At 48.5% G+C, this 17,376-nt stretch overlaps 1 protein-coding gene and 1 long non-coding RNA gene across 2 annotated transcripts in view; one reads left to right on the top strand and one right to left on the bottom strand.

The window, feature by feature from the left end:
- Nucleotides 1-1,601: 1,601 nt before the first annotated feature.
- LOC144301169 (uncharacterized) lies at nucleotides 1,602-7,166 on the bottom strand. Its single transcript, XR_013367965.1, has 2 exons — nucleotides 6,645-7,166; nucleotides 1,602-2,842 (listed from the first exon to the last, which is right to left on the bottom strand). It is a non-coding gene; the product is annotated as an uncharacterized LOC144301169 (long non-coding RNA).
- A 586-nt stretch (nucleotides 7,167-7,752) lies between these two features.
- The window catches only part of NEURL1 (neuralized E3 ubiquitin protein ligase 1), a 79,534-nt gene continuing 69,910 nt past the window's right edge, over nucleotides 7,753-17,376 (top strand). Inside the window, exon 1 of the mRNA XM_077877778.1 lies at nucleotides 7,753-7,963. Coding sequence (XP_077733904.1) covers nucleotides 7,879-7,963 — 85 coding nt within the window. The 5' untranslated portion in view covers nucleotides 7,753-7,878. The remainder of the gene's footprint in view (nucleotides 7,964-17,376) is intronic.

The following is a 17,376-nucleotide window of genomic DNA, read 5'->3' as shown; positions in this document are numbered from 1 at the left end:
GTGAGGACGCCTCATCTGCAACAGGTGTCTTACTTAGTCTAGGCACTTGGAGGAACCCCATTGTGGGGCAGGCACAATATTGCAGAGATTTGGATTCAGACCATCAGAGGGCTGTACTTCATTGCTTCCTTTATCAGTTCCTAGGCAAATGTCTCAGATTCCCTAGCCTTGAGATTTTCACTTGTAAAATGGAGATGAAAATAATAATAATAATAATAATAATAATAGTACCTACCTCATGGGGTTGTTGCCAGACTTAAATGAATTAATACAGATGAATTGCTTAGATTGAGGCTTGGTCCTTATGGCTGAGTGCTCCATAAACATCACTGGCCACTATTATTGAGCCAGTAGGCTTGGGATGGGTCATGAGGGATGCTGGACTCATTTGAATTCACTAGACAAGTTTCCTAGACAGGGATACTTGTGCTCCTCTTTCTGGTGTTGAGTATTTTCCTTTCTGCGTGTAGCTGGGACCTCTACTTTCCTTTTATTTATTTTATTTTTAAAAATATTTTTAGGTTTTATTTAGTTGAGAGAGCATAAAGGGAGAGGGAGAAGCAGACTCCCTGTTGAGCAGAGAACCTGATACAGAGCTTGATCCCAGGACCCTGAGATCATGACCTGAACCAAAGGCAGACAGTCGACTTACTGAGCCACCCAGGTGCCCCTCTACTGTCCTTTCAGATGCAACCTTGGGAGGGTGTGGCCTTAGCCCTGAATTTTATCCATTGGCAAGATAGGCTCAGTACCTAGGTCTATGAGCTTTCCGAGGGTCTGCTTAAGACTGGAAAAAAAATTGTCTCCAAACTATGATGGAAAAATGTCAAAATCAAAATTAATAAATATTTACTTATTTGCCTACAAAATGTAATGTTTTGTCAACTTCATTAATCATTACATGAGTACTTATAAAGATTTCATTATGTTTAAAGACAATTGTAGGTTTTTCTCACTTGGCAAGAAATCCAACACATGCATGATTGCTTAGAAATAAAACCAATTTTAAATTCAATGAGCTCCTTTTAGTCTAACGATTCCAAAAGCCAAATTTATAAAAATCCTTTCAAAATGTTTAAGGCAGGAAAATTATGTTTAATGTGGGATACAGTATATTTTAGTGTGTTTGACCTGATACAACTGAGCTACAAGAATAAGAGTTTGAGGGTTTATGAAGATCTTACAATTGGTCATAGACCTAGGGGCTACCTCCCAAGGGGCAAGTTTGTCTGTGGAGCAGAGGAAGGGGTTGGGGTTCCCCCTCCCTGCAGAGCCACCTCCTGTCTCATCTTCCAGTGTGACTACCCACTTGGGTGGCAGCCCACACTTACTTGGGTATCCAGCTTTCTCTGGGAAAGCCTGAGGGCATTCTTTAAACATCATCCTTTCAACTTGAATCCATATCCATATGGAACAGTTTCCTAAAGTGGCATCAATTAATGACCTGCATCAGATTTTATGAAGCCATAATCTCTTGGGGAGAAGCCTGGGAATCTGCATTTTATCAACCATGTGTGCCCCCCACCATGTGTATATGTTTCTGATGTATGCTAAGTTTGAGAATCATTAGAGTGTATGCACCACAGGAGGAGGGTAAGATGGTCCTTCTAAAAAACAGATTTTATTTTCTTAGAGCAGTTTTAGGTTCACAGCAAAATTGAGTGGAAAATACAAAGATTTCCCATATACCCACACACATGCATAGTCTCATTATCAATATCCCCCCACCAAAGTGGTACCTTTGTTATCATCAAGGAACCTGCATTGACATAGTTTCACTCAGAGTCCATAGTTTATATTAAGGTTCACTATTAGTGTTGTACCTTCTATGGGGTTTGAACAAATGTGTAATGACATTATCCACCATTATGTTATTATACAGGGTAGTTTCATGGTCCCAGGAATCCTCTGTGCTCTGCCAATTCATCCTTCCTTCCCTACCATCTTTGGCAACCACTGATCTTTTTACTATTGCCATAGTTTTGCCTTTTCCAGAATGTCATATAGTTAGAATCATACAGTAAGTAGCCTTTTCATGTATTTTTTCATTTAGTAATTTATATTTACGTTTCCTCCATGCCTATTCATGGCTTTTAGTTCATTTCTGTTTAGCCGCAAGAAATATTCCAGGGCCTAGATGTACCACTGTTTGATATTCACCTGCCCAAGGACATCTTGGTTGCTTCCAAATTTTGGCATTAAAGCTGCACTGCTCCAGTTATTTATTCTTTCGCAATACCACACTGTTCTGATTACTGTACCTTTATAGTAAATCTTGAGGTTGGGTAGCATCAGTTTTATAGTTTTGCATTTTCCACTTTGGTATGTGACCCATTTTTAGTTAATTTTTGTGAAGGGTATAAAGTCTAGATTTTTTTCCCCCTGCATGTAGATGTCTAGTTGTTCATGTGCCATTTGTTGAAAAGACTACCTCTGCTCCATTATATTGCCTTTGCTTCTTGTCAAAGGTCAGTTGACTGTATCTATGTGGCTCTCTATTCTGTTGCACTGCATCATTTGTTTATTTTTTCACCAACACCAAACACTGCCATGATTACTGTAGCTTTACAGCAAATATTGAAGTTGGGTAGTGTCAGTCCTTCAGCTTTGTTCTTCTTCAATATTGGTTATTCCAGGTCTTTTGTCTCTTCATATACACTTTAGAATCAGTTTGTTGTTGGGGTGCCTGGGTGGCTAAGTCAGTTGAGCATCTGCCTACGGCTCAAGTCATGATCCTTGGGATCCTGGGTTCCTGGGATAGAGCCCCACATTGGGCTCCCTGCTCTGTGAGGAGCCTGCTTCTTCCTCTCCCTCTGCTGCTCCCCCTGCTTGTGCTATTGCTCTGTAAAATAAATAAATAAATGAATAAATGAATGAATGAATAAATAAATAAATAAATACACAAATAAAATCTTTAAAATCAGTTTGTCGATACCCACAAAATAACTCGCTGGGATTTTTATTAGGATCTATAGATCAGGGGGATCCCTGGGTGGCGCAGCGGTTTGGCGCCTGCCTTTGGCCCAGGGCGCGATCCTGGAGACCCGGGATCGAATCCCACATCGGGCTTCCGGTGCATGGAGCCTGCTTCTCCCTCTGCCTATGTCTCTGCCTCTCTCTCTTTCTCTCTCTGTGACTATCATAAATTACAAAAAAAAAAAAAAAAAGGATCTATAGATCAGTTTGGAAAGAATGGGTATCTTGACAATATTGAGAACCACTGTGTGTTCATCCCTAACCTCAGCCCTGGGAGGTAGGAAAGTGGAATACACAAAAGCACAGGAGAGGCTACCCCATGGTGCTGGCAAGGAAACTCACACAGTGCCAGGCATAAGGTAGGGCTCAATAAATGGTCACTGGGGCAATGAGAGATGCCAAATTCCAAAGCACCTGGGCCTTATGGTACCCATTCCATGCTCAAATGGGTAGCACAGACTCCCATCTCTTAGAGGGAAGGCCTGGCCTCAGGGAAAACCTTGTGAGAAGGGAACAGACTAGGTGGGCTGGTTTTAGCAAGTCTCTCTGGCTGACCAGGTAGCTGTACTGATAGATGAATTCCCTGATTTATTGATTCATTGGTTCATTGAACAAATATTTATTGAGTATCTATTATGTACCAGGAACTCAGAGATCCCCCCCTCTAACATGTCCAGCCACCTTCTGCAGTTCAGGCAGGACAACAACCCTACAGAGACTTTCTTTTTTTTTTTTTTTTTTTTCCAGAGACTTTCTGATGACCTGACAACTATGGATTGGGCCTTGGGGGATAGCAGGGGAGCCCTATCTCCCAGCCTAAGGAAGGTTGTGGGTTTTTCTTATTTTAAGGTTAGCTACTTGACAGGGAGGAAAGTATCATGGTATGGATGAGGGTGGTCTCAAGTTTCAGGGAGTCTGGGTTGGCCTAGATGAGCCCCATTCTTGCCTGCCTGGTGGGGACTCTCCCTGTGGCTGGTTCTGGGCTCAGCATCCAGATGCTCAGGGAAGGAATTTATTATTCTCGGCCAAATATTTTATTATTTATATTTGTGGAGACTCTTCAGGACTTGGAACTCATCTGAGAGCTGTTGGAGAGTGAGAAAGAAGGGAAAGGCAGAGGGGGACCAGGAGGAGGAGACAGGCAAGGAACAAAAAGAGAAGAGAGACTGCCAGGAGAGAAAATGACAAGAAGCAGAGAAGCACAGTGAGAAGGGGAGAAAGACAAAGGGAGGGAGGAAAAGAGGAAGAGAGAGAAGAGAAAGGAGGCAGCCTTAAAGGAGAGAAAACAAGACAGAGGGAAGAGAAAAGTAGGGGCTGGAGCTGCTGTTGGAGAAGCCCCAGTTCTGCCCTACCTCCCTGCTTGGGCTCGTCCCTCTCCTGCGTGCTGGTGTGAGCACTCACAACATCCACATCCACACACACGTGCACACACATGCAAACATGTATGCACTAACACCCATCCCCTTGGGCACCGCCTCCAGATTCTATACTATGGGGAGGCGGGGTTGCCACGGTGACAGGTACCAGAACCCCACCTCATGGGTATTAATAGCTTCCACTGAAGTCACTGAAATGGTGATTTCATCCAGCCTTATCTCCTTGGCAGGTTCCTTCTCCCTCCTCCCTTCTAGGATGGGGCTAGAAAGGACCCTTGGGGCCACACAGGCCATTTCCCTGCCTCCTGGCAGCTGCCTTGGTAAAGAATGGACTGGAAGCCTCAGGGATTCTGCCCCAGTGTCCAGTGGGAAGGAGACTGCTAGAGTTCTTTGATCCTTTGAGCTGAGTCTAAACATAGCTCCTCCCAGGAAAGGGTTTCTGAGACACAGGACCCACCCCTCAGAGGGGTCACTCTCAGCTTCTCTAGGTCCCATGTGGTTATACCTGCCTTCTCGAGGTCCCTCCCTGGCCAGACACTTGCACCCAGTTGACACTTGATGGTGGTATCCCTTCCCGCAGTACAGAGCTCTCTGGAAGGGCTAGGTCCAGGCTTGGGAGGTGGCTCAGGGTGCAAAATTTCAGAGGCACTTGCTCTCAGGCTCGAGAAGTACCGGGTTGGCCCTGTACGGCCCCAAGAGCCAGTGCCCCTCGCATTTTATACCAGGGATGCCTACCTCGCCTCGTCCATTCCTGGCTCTGTTGAGATTCCTATTACCTCCTCAACCATCTTGGGACAAAGGAGGTTTCTTTCCTGCCCTCAGTTCCCTGCCTTGGTCTTTGATTCCTCTCACCTTCCTGTGAGACTTCCTGGGATCAGGCTGCAGAGCCTATTGCTGCCTCTGGACTCCCCTGATGGGCACTGGTCTCTGGCCCTCACTTCCTCTTCCCTTTCACCTTCTCTCTCTCTCCCTGCTTTGCCCACAGTCCCAGCTTTAGACTACACGGGGCCTGAGACATCCCTACTGTCCTCTACTTTTGGGGCCTCCAACCCTCCACCCCCATCCCCTGGCCCATGCATTAGCTTCTCCTCCCTGGGGAGGGGGGTAAGTGGAACTCTAGGGCAGGCCTGAGCCTCCTCCCATCCACCCTGCAAATCCTGCAAATCCTGCACTTCATTCACACTCCAGGGGAATTAGTCTGGTCTATACAGAGCCTTCAGATTTATTCTGAGGCCAACAGCAGCTCACAGTGATCTCATTGCAGAAGACTTTAGGGGGTAAATGAGTGTGTGTGAGAGTATGTGTATGCTTGTGTAGAAATGAGTGTGCAAGAGAGTGCAGAGGTGTGTGTGCAAATGTGTGAGTGTGCTGCCATTCAGAGTCCATGGATTCCTGATGCATGAGTCATTGGTTGGGAGTGAGCCTCGAGAAGATATGCTCATAAATAAGACAGCACCCTGACCTCCGTGTCCATTCTGCAGCTGGCTAGGCACGTGATACTGGGCATCTAAGAGGCTGGAGGCAAGGGTGGGGGCTGCCTTTTCCTCCAGACCCCATAGAGCAGCTGTCATAGATATTTCTAGCTTGCCTGGAGTCCCAGACATTTATGGATATGATGCCTGCAAAGGGTGGGGGTCAGGGGAGGGACATAAAGAGCTTCACTCCCAGGGATCTTTAGTGAAGTTCTGCTGGCAGGCAGGCAGTCACCCATCCCACAAGTATTTTTTGATAGTGTGTCATGTGCCAGGCACTCTCCTAGGGGTTGGGGACATCACAGTGAATAGAGTTGACCTGCCCTCTCTCTCCTTACAGACCTTATGTTTTAGTGTGTGTGTGTGGGCTAATATAAGGGGGAAAGGCTACTTTCAAACTAATCCCACTCCCCCCCCCAAAAAAAACCAATAATGGTATGGAAAGTGGTGGAAAGTGGGGGTTCTTTAGTTGGGGTGGACAGGGAAGGTCAGGAGGTGACACATGAACTGTTCCTGAATGAGGAGCCGTCATATGGAGACCTGAGGGAAGAAACTTCCATAAGAGGATGGATGAGATGCTTGTTGTCAGCTCACGCCCTTGCTGGATTCTGGATCAAGGTTGCAGAAGCCAGTCAGAGAACCAGAGGTGACCTAGAGGAGCAGGAAGGGACCACGGCTCATCTTCTACCCCAACAGACAGGGAGAAGGAGCTACCCTGTATCCAGATAGAAGGAGAACGGCTCCTTTACGCCTTCCTGCAGGCTTTCTAGCAGCAGTGCTGTACAGGAAGGTAAAAGAGTCATGTGAATAGGCGACTTACTGAAGCCCCTTACTCCAGGAAGCCTTCTTTAACTGCGAAGGGCCACAGAGGCTCGGATTCCCCCACCTTTTACAGCTGACAGGACCACTCGGTTCAGAGTCGATGGTTTGTCCCTGAGATCTGCTCCTCCAGTTTGGCCAGCAACCCAGTCTCCTAGGTCCGCTCTGTACTCACCCAAAGGCCCCCAGAGCTAGGTGTGCAGGAAGCCGGTGGCCCGGGCTTCTTGTCCCGAGCGCTTGCCCCAGCGCACCTTCAGATGTGACTGAGGGCCGAGGGTCAAGAAGTGCTGGGTGTGAAATCTCACCTCCCTGATAGAATCATTCATTCACCCCCCACCGCGCCCCCCACTCAGTTTTTTTCTTGAGCTTCCGCTGTGTGCCTGGCCCCAGGGAGGCTGTCCTCGCTCGCCCCGCGCCTGGCACCGGGGAGCTCACGGTCCTCGCTGTACCGTTTCTCCGTTTTCAACACCAAGTTCCACCGCGCGCGAGGGGAAGGCGCTCAACTCCCGGAGCCCGTGTCGCCCCGCACCTTACCCGACCTGGCCCGGGCCCGGCGCCGACCGCATCTGGCTGAGCGGGCGCGCGCGTGTCACTAAGACGCTCATTCACCGGCGCAGCTGTCCCCATAGCAACCGGAGCGGGGGAATCCTGGCGCCGGCGGGGGCGGGGCGGGGGCGCCCTGCACGCCCCGCGCTCCCCCGAGCCCCGCTGCGCGCGGACCCGCCGGCCGGCTGCCACCACGCACGTCGCCGCAGCGGCCGTCCCCGCGGGCGGGGAGCGAGCCGGCCGCCGAGCCGCCGAGCGCCCGCGCCGGGAGCCCTGACTCTATGGCCCCAGGGGAGCGCGCCGGAGCCTCCGCGCCGCCCACCAGCAGCGGGAACCCGAGCCCCAGCCCGAGGAACAGGGGACCCCGGGCGCCGCCGGCCCCGGCCCAGGGGCCAGCGGGCAGCCCCCCCGCCCGCGCCCGCGCCCGCGCCCGCGCCCGCCCCCGCCGCGGGGAATGGCAGGCAGGTAGCCGGCGAGCGCGAGGACCCCCGCGGCGGGCAGGCCGGGCCTAGGACGGCGCGGCCCCGAGAGAGGGAGGAGAGCGGCGCCCGCCCGCCCCCGGCCGCAGCCCCGGCAGGGCCCTCCCCCGGCGGCGCGCGCCCGCGCGCACACACCCGCGCGCCGTGTGTCCGCTCCTGCCCAGCCTCGCCTGCCCCCCGCGAGTGCCGAACCCCCCGGGGCCGGATGCCATGGGTAACAACTTCTCCAGTATCCCCTCTCTGCCCCGAGGAAACCCGAGCCGGGCGCCACGGGGCCACCCCCAAACCCTCAAAGGTAAGGCAGGCTCCGCCGGGGCCGGGCGCCGCGGGAGGACTGGGGCGCAGGTGCAGGGGCAGGGAGAGGTGCAGAGGTGTAGTTGGGGAGCACAGGCGGGGGCCACCTGTTGTGCGTATTGGGAGACTCGAGGTGCGCATCTGGCCCTGGAGGTGGGCTGGGGGTGGGGGGCTGCTGGTGGGGGTGTGGAAAACCGGGAGGATGGCGTTCCGTGGGGTCTGCGCAGTTTTCCTTGCCAGCACTAGGAGCGTCACTGGAGTTAACTCAGGCCGTGATGCTAGGCTAGCGCGCAGGGGTTGGGAAGGGCATTTGCCCAGTGGGTAGGCGAGTGTGGCAGGTTGCTCAGGACGGCCAGCTGTGCTTCTCAAGGGACGCATCACAGTCCCGTTTTTTTCATCTGCCCCGCGGCTGGCTGGAAAGGTCAGGCTGGAGGCACTAGTTGCATTTCCAATTGGAGGGTCTTAAAGATCTAGGACTGACTTACAGCAGCCTGGAAGAAGAGGCCAAGGCTGATGGCCTCTGGAGTCCTCTGCAGCTGTTGACTTTTTGCACCCACTGACTCAGCTTGGTTTCGGGTTCCTCCAAAGGCCAGATGTCCAGTCGGAACCTTAGAAAGGAAAGGGTGGGAGTCTTGAAACAGAAACATTTATTAGGAATGTCTTTGCTGTCCAAATCCCCAGACCCACCCAGCCCCCCCAGGGAGGCCCAAGGCCCAGTCCTCAGCCCTGCGGCTTCCAGCGCTGTGTCTGACCTTTGCAAGACATAACTGGGTCCTCCCAGGCCCTCAGACCCCACAGATTCCCTGCGGGAAGCTGCTTTTCTATCAGCCTCAGAACCAGCTAGCACTAGTCCTGGGCATTCGAATAGCTAAGAGCCAGAAAGGGAAGCCCTTGGTCTTTCACAAAGAACCACCCACTTCTTTAGCCCCTTGGGTTGTGAGAAGGATAATAGTAATACCCCTTGGCAAAACGTCGTTTGCCATGAACTTTCATGAACACCTGTTCATGTGAGCTAGGAAACTACTCTGGGGAGTCAAAGCTAATCATACCCATTTTACAGTTGAGGAGGACCGATGCTTGTTTTAGGTTCCCGAAGCCAGCGAGAAGCAGAGCTTGGCTGCAGAGCTACATCCTCTGACTTGGAGTTTGTCATCAATCTTGCTGGACAACTAACCTTCCAGATTGGGGGACAGGACAAGACGCGGGACCATTGTTCTGTGTTCTAACTCCAAACCTTCCAGAACTTCCGCTCTCCCTTGGTTTGGGAAAGTCAGTGGGTTTGTTGTCTTTCTGGAAATTACTATGGTGGAACATGTCAGTCCTTTTAACGTAACATATTCATCAGCCTTGTGATTCTCCCTGCAGGCACTGATCCTAGCAAAATGGAGATCCAGGCAAATACTTATGCATCAGGTTAGGATGTTCACGGCAGTGTTATTTATACTAGGAAAACAACCTAAATGCCCTGTAATCATGACATATTTTCTTGGTGGAGTATTACATAATCTTTAAAATTGTATTTTTGTCTTTTTTCTTTTTAAAAAGATTTTATTTATTTATTCATGGAAGACAGAGAGAGAGAGAGAGAGAGAGAAGCAAACAGAGAGACACAGGTAGAGGGAGAAGCAGGCTCCCTGCAAGGAGCCTGATGTGGGACTCTCGTGGGTCTCCAGGATCACACCCTGGGCTGAAGGCAGTGCTAAACCACTGAGCCACCCAGGCTGCCCTAAAATTGTATTTTTGAAGAATATTTGATGACTTGGGAATATGCTCACTGCAGCATAATGACATTTAACAAAAGCAGAATACAAAGTTATATAGACTGTGAGATCTCAGTTTTGTTTAAAAAAATATGAATGTAAAAAAAAAAAAAATCCAAGCCCTGGAAAGAAAGTTTCCAAAGGGTAACAGTGGTTTTCCTCGGAGCCATGGGTAATGGGTATCATGTAAGATTTTCTTTTCTTTTTTATACTTTTTTCAAGAATTTCTACAATAACCAAGTATTATTTTTTATCATCCCAAATAAGCTGTAAGTCTTAGTGTGTATAGGGACTATTTCTGAGCATTGGGAACAGATTCCTAATGATGGAGGAACCTGTGGACATTCTGTCCTTTAATGTCCTTCCTCACAAGTGAGAAGAATGAAAGGAAGGGAGAGTGATTTGCCCAGTTATTGCATCAGATGGCAGAGTTGGGTTGAATCCTTCAAGGGTAGGGTAGCTGGACCAGTGGGTTGACTTGAAATTTAATTGTTCACAAACTGCCCAGTGAAGGCCAGCTTGCTCCGTTCTTGACCCTAGGGAAGCCCAGAGAAGGCTTTGGTAATTTCACCCTTTTTAAATCTAAAGTGTGGGATTATGGGATGTGAGGTCTCCATGGCTGGAGTCTTTGTCAAGGGAGGGAAGGGGCAGGAGAGGGTCTGGGATCCACCTACCTCCCTGTTCCCACCCCAACTTCCTCCCCCGTCTGACTCCCCACCTATGTCACCTGGGAAGCCACCCTGTGCCGCCTCTCTGGTTTGCAGGAATCAGTTCTTCTATGGGACTCAGTGGTGGTGAAACTCCCCATCCCCCTACATCTCTCTCCCTCTGCCCATCTCCCTTCAGGCTTGATTTACCAGAATCCACTCTCTTCTCCCTTCCCACACACCTGCTGGAAGTGGCCATGAGAATTTTGATTCTGCTACTTCCAAGCCTGAGATGAAAGATTAGAGCATGCCCATGATGGCCACCTATGGGTACCCTCTGTCCTTTGTCCGTGGTCCACTGATCCTGACTTTTCCCCAGCCTAAAAAAGCCATCAGATTTATTCTGTGATTGTTTTAGTGTCCATTCCAAACTGTATCGGCATTGACCTAGTAGTTTTCTCTGATATATGAGTGGTCATCCAGAATTCTGTTTCAATTGTATTGGTGTTGACCTCAATACTGATTCTAAGCCTGTCCACCCAGACTTGTGTTCAGATTGCTTCTGTACTCACCCTGAACCCTGTCTAATTCATATCAGTGCCTATCTGGAAATTTCCTGGGGGTGGGGAACTCTCGATTTTTTCTCTCCTTCTATAATTGCAACCTCTATTGACTTCTCACCATTTTAATTAAAACAACTGGAAGAGGTCTGGCATAATAGGGACCGTGGGACACACTGGAGATCTAAGATTGGTCTGGCTATCAGGCTGACATGAAATGAAGCTCATCCATCACCTGTCAGTTCGTAGACTTTGGTGTTCTCCCTGGAGACACACTGACTTCACTTCACTGCTGGCGATTCCCACTGAGGTCTGAACAGTGTTGGTCTAGGAGTATCCAGGGGAGGGATCCAAGGCATAGCTCTGGGCTTAGGACCAACAGACAGTTATGAGGAGTTGCTATGTGCTTGGCCTAGAGGTGAAGGCTGCTGACATCCCTGTATATTCAAAGGCTGAAGATCTCTTTGAAAAGGCGAGGCAGATTTGAGCTGGACATAGATGGAACTGCAGAAATTGGGTATATGGCAAGGGGTGGGTGCAGCAGGAGTGCTAGGGTCTGGGGAAGAAGGTAGGGGAAGGGACATACAGCAAAGCCCTGTATGGGAAGCAATGACTGCGTATATATTCTCAGTGATGGGTACAGGATAACTGGGGCAAGGGGCTTATGCTTCGTGGAGTCAAAGGCAGAGAATAAAGATTTTCCTCCTTTCCAAGCTCTTTCTGAGTGCCTGCCTGCCTGAGGCTAACGGTTGAGGGGAAGGTAACTAGGAAAACCTTTGGACAGCGCTATCCAGCTCCAGGGGTCACCCATGGGGATTGGATGGGCCCCCTCCCATCTATTTAAAATTGCGGTGAAATTTACATGAAATCCACCATTTTAACATTTTATTTCATTATTTATTATTTTATTTATTTCAGAGAGAGAGGGAGAGGGAGGGGGAAGAGGCAGAGAGGAGAGAGAATCTTCAAGCAGACTCCCCTCTGAGCATGGAGCCTGACACAGAGCTCAATCCATGACCCATAGAGATCATGACCTTAGCCAAAGCCAAGAGTCAGACACTTAACCGACTGAGCCACTCAGGTGCCCCCATTTTAACATGTTAAAGTGTACAATTCAGTGACATTTAGTACATTCACAATGTTGTGCAGCCACCACCCCTATCTAGTTCCAGAACATTTTCATCACCTCAAAAGGAAAGTCTGTACCCAGTAGGCCGTCACTCCCCATTACTCCCTCCCCTGAATCCTTGACTAAGAATGCTGCTCAGAAACACTAACCTGGGAAGTGGTGGACTGGGATTTCTACCCAGAATGCCAAAACCCGTGAGAAAATTGGTCTTGGGGGAATTTTTGCATATTGGGGCTTTCTCTTCCCTGACCTGCTGGGATGGCTTGTACTCACTTCCAAGATATGTACATTGAGGGTCAGGCATTGGCTCTAAATCACAGTGGCCAAGATGGAGGCCAGGTAGGCAAGAACAAGATGGAGGAAGGGGAGGATGCAAGGGGGCAGGAGCTGGGCACTGCCTGGGGGATGCCAGGGATGCTCTGTCTTGGTGTGCCAGATGCCTGGGCCTATTTGCTGTTGGTCTGTGACTCTCCCAAGGGCTAGAGGCTTAGGGGCTGCTTCTCACTGAACTGGTTGCTTTGGCAACCCTGGGCAGGATGCAAGTGGTCTCCTTGGTAACGCCTGGGAAACCTGCCTATGGGGATGGAGGGAAGTGGACTGGCCAGTGGTCAGGCAGGGTGCACAGGCAGAGCTGGGCTACGCTACCCAGATCAAAGGCCTTTGAGGAGGGTCAAGCTTATAGAATAGGCTGGGCCGCCTGTTGGCCATTCTCCAGCAAGCCAGAGTCCAGAGGCCTAGGGGAACTGGGGGCCTGCCTGGCGACACCAAAGGCACTAATGGGCCAGGCCAGGAAGTGGGAGGAGATGGGGGTGAGAGTGGGAAGGGGGGAGAATATAGCTTCTGGATGACAGATCCAGCCACAGGGTTTATTAAAAGATGCTTATCAGAGGTCATTACCCAGATCCTGCTGCTTTGGGAAATGAGCAGGTGCTGACGCCTGTGGGGGGCCGGGCGGAGAGAAAAGAAGGTCTAGGAGAGGAGGAGAAGGAAATAGACAGAGTCACTGGCAGGCAGGTGGGAGGCCTTGGCTTTCTTTCTGCTCTAGCTGCATTTGGGGGGTAGGTGGGGCTCTGCGCTGGGCTCTGCAACCAAAGTTCTCCTCGGGTGAGATTTGGGGTTCCAGGGATGCTTTGATGGGAAGGGCTTATTCTGTTGTTCAACAAATACATACTAAGCATCAACAATGGGCCACTCTCATAGGCATGAGGATACAGTGGTATACAAAATAGATGACGGTTTGCTGCCATGAAGCTTCCCCTCCAGTAGAGAGGCAGATGAGAAGAAAAATGACAAAGGAACAAAAATGAATCAGAATATGATAATAAGTATTAACGTGCTACGTGCTGGAGCCTGTGCAAGCTCTTTATACCTATTATTTAATTAAAAATATTTATTTTAAAGAGAGATAGAGAGCTTGAGTGGGCAAAGAGGCAGAGGGAGAGGGAGAGAGAGAATCCCAAGCAGACTCTGTGCTGAGCACGGAGCCTGATGAGGGGCTCAGTCCCACAACCCTGAGATCATGACCTGAGCCAAAATCAAGAGTTGGATGCTTACCCGACTGAGCTACCCAGGCACCCCTGATCTCATGTAATTTTTAAACAACTTTGTGAAGTAAGTATGATTATTAACCCCATCAATGGATGGATAAACTGAAGCGTAGAGGTTAAGTAACTTGCTCAAGCTCAAATGGCTGACATGAGGTGGAACTGGGATTCTGGCCAAAATCTTTCTGAGTTTGGAACTACTGCTCTCTCTTTCTCTTTTTAATCCAGACATACTTAGGAGACATTGTGGGTTTTGTTGCAGATCTCTGCAATAAAGTGATTAAAATAAAGTGAGTCAAATGAATTTTCTGGTTTCCTAGTGCATATAAAAGTCATGTTTACACTATACTGTAGTTTATTAAGTGTGCAGTAGCATCCTGTCTAAAAAGCAGAGTAGATACGTTAATTAAAAATACTTTATTGCTAAAAAATGAAAAATAAAAATTGTAAAAAATACTTTATTGCTAACCATCATCTGAGTTTTCAGTGAGTTGTGTTCTTGCTGGTGGAAGGTCTTGCCTCAGTGTTAATGGCTGCTGACTGGTCAGGTGGTGGCTGCTGAAGGTTGGGAGGGTGGCTGTGTTTTTTCTTTCTTTCTTCCTTCCCTTCCCCTTCCCCTTCCCCTTCCCCTTCCCCTTCCCCTTCCCCTTCCCCTTCCCCTTCCCCTTTCCCTTCTCCTTCCTTCCTTCCTTCCTTCCTTCCTTCCTTCCTTCCTTCCTTCCTTCCAAGATTTTATTTGAGAGAGAGAGAGTGTGTAGGGAGGAGGGGCAGAGGGAGAGAATTTTCAAGCAGATTCCTTGCTAAGCGCAGAGCCCAACACAGGGCTCTATCCCACGCCCCATGAGATCATGATCTGAAACCAAGAGTCAGATGCTTAACCACACAGGTGCCCGTGGCAGTTTCTTAAAATAAGACAACAATGGGGCGCTGGGGTGGTTCAGTTGATTAAGCATCTGCCTTTGGCTCAAGTTGTGATCCCAGGGTCCTGAGATCAAGTCCTGCATCAGGCTCCCTGCTCTGTGGGGAGTCTGCTTCTTCCTTTGTCTCTGTCTCTCTCTCTCTCATGAATATATAAATAAAATCTTTAAAAAATAAAACAACAATGAACTTTGCTGCATCAGGGATGCCTGGGTGGCTCAGGAGTTTAGTGCCTGTCTTCAGCTCAGGGCATGATTCCAGAGTCCCGGGATCAAGTCCCACATTGAACTCCCTGCATGGGGCTTGCTCCTGCCTCTGCCTGTGTCTGCCTTTCTCTGTGTGTCTCTCATAAAATAAGAGATTTCATGATTTCAAGATTTATTTTGAATAAATAAAATCTTTTAAAAAGTTTGCTGCATCAATTGACTTTTCCTTTCTCAAGTGGTTTCTTTCTTTCTTTCTTTCTTTCTTTCTTTCTTTCTTTCTTTCTTTCTTTCTTTCTTTCTCTTTCTTTCTTTCTTTCTTTCTTTCTTTCTTTCTTTCTTCCTTAGTTCCTTTCTTTCTTTCTTTCTTTCTTTCTTTCTTTCTTTCTTTCTTTCTTTCTGATTTTATTTATTTATTTGGAGAGAGAGAGAGAGAGAGGCAGAGACACAGGAAGAGGAAGAAGCAGGCCCACGCAGGAAGCCCTGCATGGGACTCGATCCCAGGTCTCCAGGATCACACCCCTGGCTGCAGGCGGTGCTAAATCGCTGCACCACCGGGGCTGCCCCTCTAGTGGTTTCTATGTAGCATGTGGTGCTAACTCGATAGCATTTTACCCACAAGAGAACTTTTATTCAAAATTGGAGTCAGTCCTCTCAAACCCTGCTGCTGCTTTAGCCACGAAGTTTATATAATATTCTAAATCCTTTGTTGTCCTTTCTTTTTTTTTTTAATTTTTTATTTATTTATGATAGTCACAGAGAGAGAGAGAGAGAGAGAGAGGCAGAGACACAGGCTCCATGCACCGGGAGCCCGACGTGGGATTCGATCCTGGGTCTCCAGGATCGCGCCCTGGGCCAAAGGCAGGCGCCAAACCGCTGCGCCACCCAGGGATCCCCTTTGTTGTCCTTTCAACGATCTTCATAGCATCTCAAGAAACCCACTTTGCTCATCCATAAGAAGCAGCTCCTCATCGGTTAAAGTTTTATCACGAGATTGCAGCAATTCAGCCCCATCTTCAGGCTTGACTTCTAATTCTAGTTCTCTTGCTATTTCCACCCCATCTGCAGTTACGTCTTCCACCAAAGTCTTGAACTTCTCAAAGGCATCCATGAGGGTTGGCATCAACTTGTTCCAAACTCCTGTTAATGCTGACATTTTGCTCTCTTTCCATGAATCACAAATGTTCTTAATGGCATCTAGAATGGTGAATCCTTTCCAGAAGGTTTTCAATTGACTTTGCCCAGACCCATCAGAGGAATCACTATCCATAGCAGCTATAGCCTTATGAAATGCATTTCTTAAATAATAAGACTTGAAAGTCAAAATGACTCTTGATCCATGGGCTGCAGAATGGAAATTGTGTTAGCAGGCATGAAAACAACATTAATCTCATTGTCCGTCTTCATCAGAGTTCTTTGGTGACCAGGTGCATTGTCAGTAAGCAGTAATATTTTGAAAGGAATCTTTTTTTCTGAGCAGTAGTTCTCAACAGTGGACTTAAACTATTAAGTAAACCATGTGGTAAACAGATGTGCTGTCATCTAGGCTTTGTTCCATTTATAGCACACAGGCAGAATAAGATTTAGTATAATTCTCAAGGGCCCTAGGATTTTCAGAACGGTCAATGAACATTGACTTCAATGTAAAGTCTCTCATTGTATCAGTCCTTAACAAGAGAGTCAGCCTGTCCTTTGGAGCTTTGAAACCAGGCGCTGACTTCTCCTCTCTAGCTATGAAAGTCCTAGACGGCATCTTCTCTAATAGAAGGCTGTTTCGTCTATATTGAAAATCCGTTGATAAGTGTAGCCACCTTTGGGAATGATCTTAGCTAGATCTTCTGGATGAGTTACTGCAGCTCCTACAGCACTTGCTGCTTCATTCCACACATTTATGCTGTGGCCACGGCTTCTTTCCTCAACCCTCATGAACCACCCTCTGCTAGCTTCAAGCTTTACTCCTCCAGCTTCTTCACCTCCCCGAACCTCCACAGAATTGAAGAGTCAAGGCCTTGTTCTGGATGAGGCTTTGGCTTAAGAAGATGTTGTGGTTGTTCAGACCACCAAAACTTTCTCCATATCAGCAATCAGGTGGTTTTGCTTTCATGTCATTTGTGTGTCCACAGTGGTAGCACTTCTAATTTCCTTCAAGACCTTTTCTTTTTTCTTTTAAGATTTTATTTATTTATTCATGAGAGACTGAGAGAGGCAGAGACATGGGCAGAGGGAGAAGCAGGCTCCCTATGGTGAGCCTGACGTGGAACTTGATCCCAGAACCCCTGGATCACACCCTGGGCTGAAGGCAGACGCTCAACCGCTGAGCTACCTAGGTGCCCCTCAAGACCTTTTCTTCTGCACTCACAACTTGGCTAACTGTTTGGCACAAGAGGCCTCGCTTTCCCTATCTCCCACCTTCCTCACTAAGCTTAATCACTGCTAGCTTTTGATTTAAAGTGAGAGATGTGAGACTCTTCCTTGTACTTGAACATTTAGAGGCCACTGCAGGATTATCAATTGGCCTAACTTCCATATTGTGGTCAGTGGAACAGTTAGAACACATACAACATTTATTGGTTAAGTTTGCTGTCTTATATAGGCATGGTTTGTGGTACCCCAAAACAATAACTGATCATAGATCACCCATGATCAGTTATAT

The sequence above is a fragment of the Canis aureus genome, chromosome 29, assembly GCF_053574225.1.
Source record: "Canis aureus isolate CA01 chromosome 29, VMU_Caureus_v.1.0, whole genome shotgun sequence".
In the NCBI taxonomy this organism is placed as follows: domain Eukaryota; kingdom Metazoa; phylum Chordata; class Mammalia; order Carnivora; family Canidae; genus Canis; species Canis aureus.
This window is presented reverse-complemented; position numbering and strand designations above follow the sequence as displayed.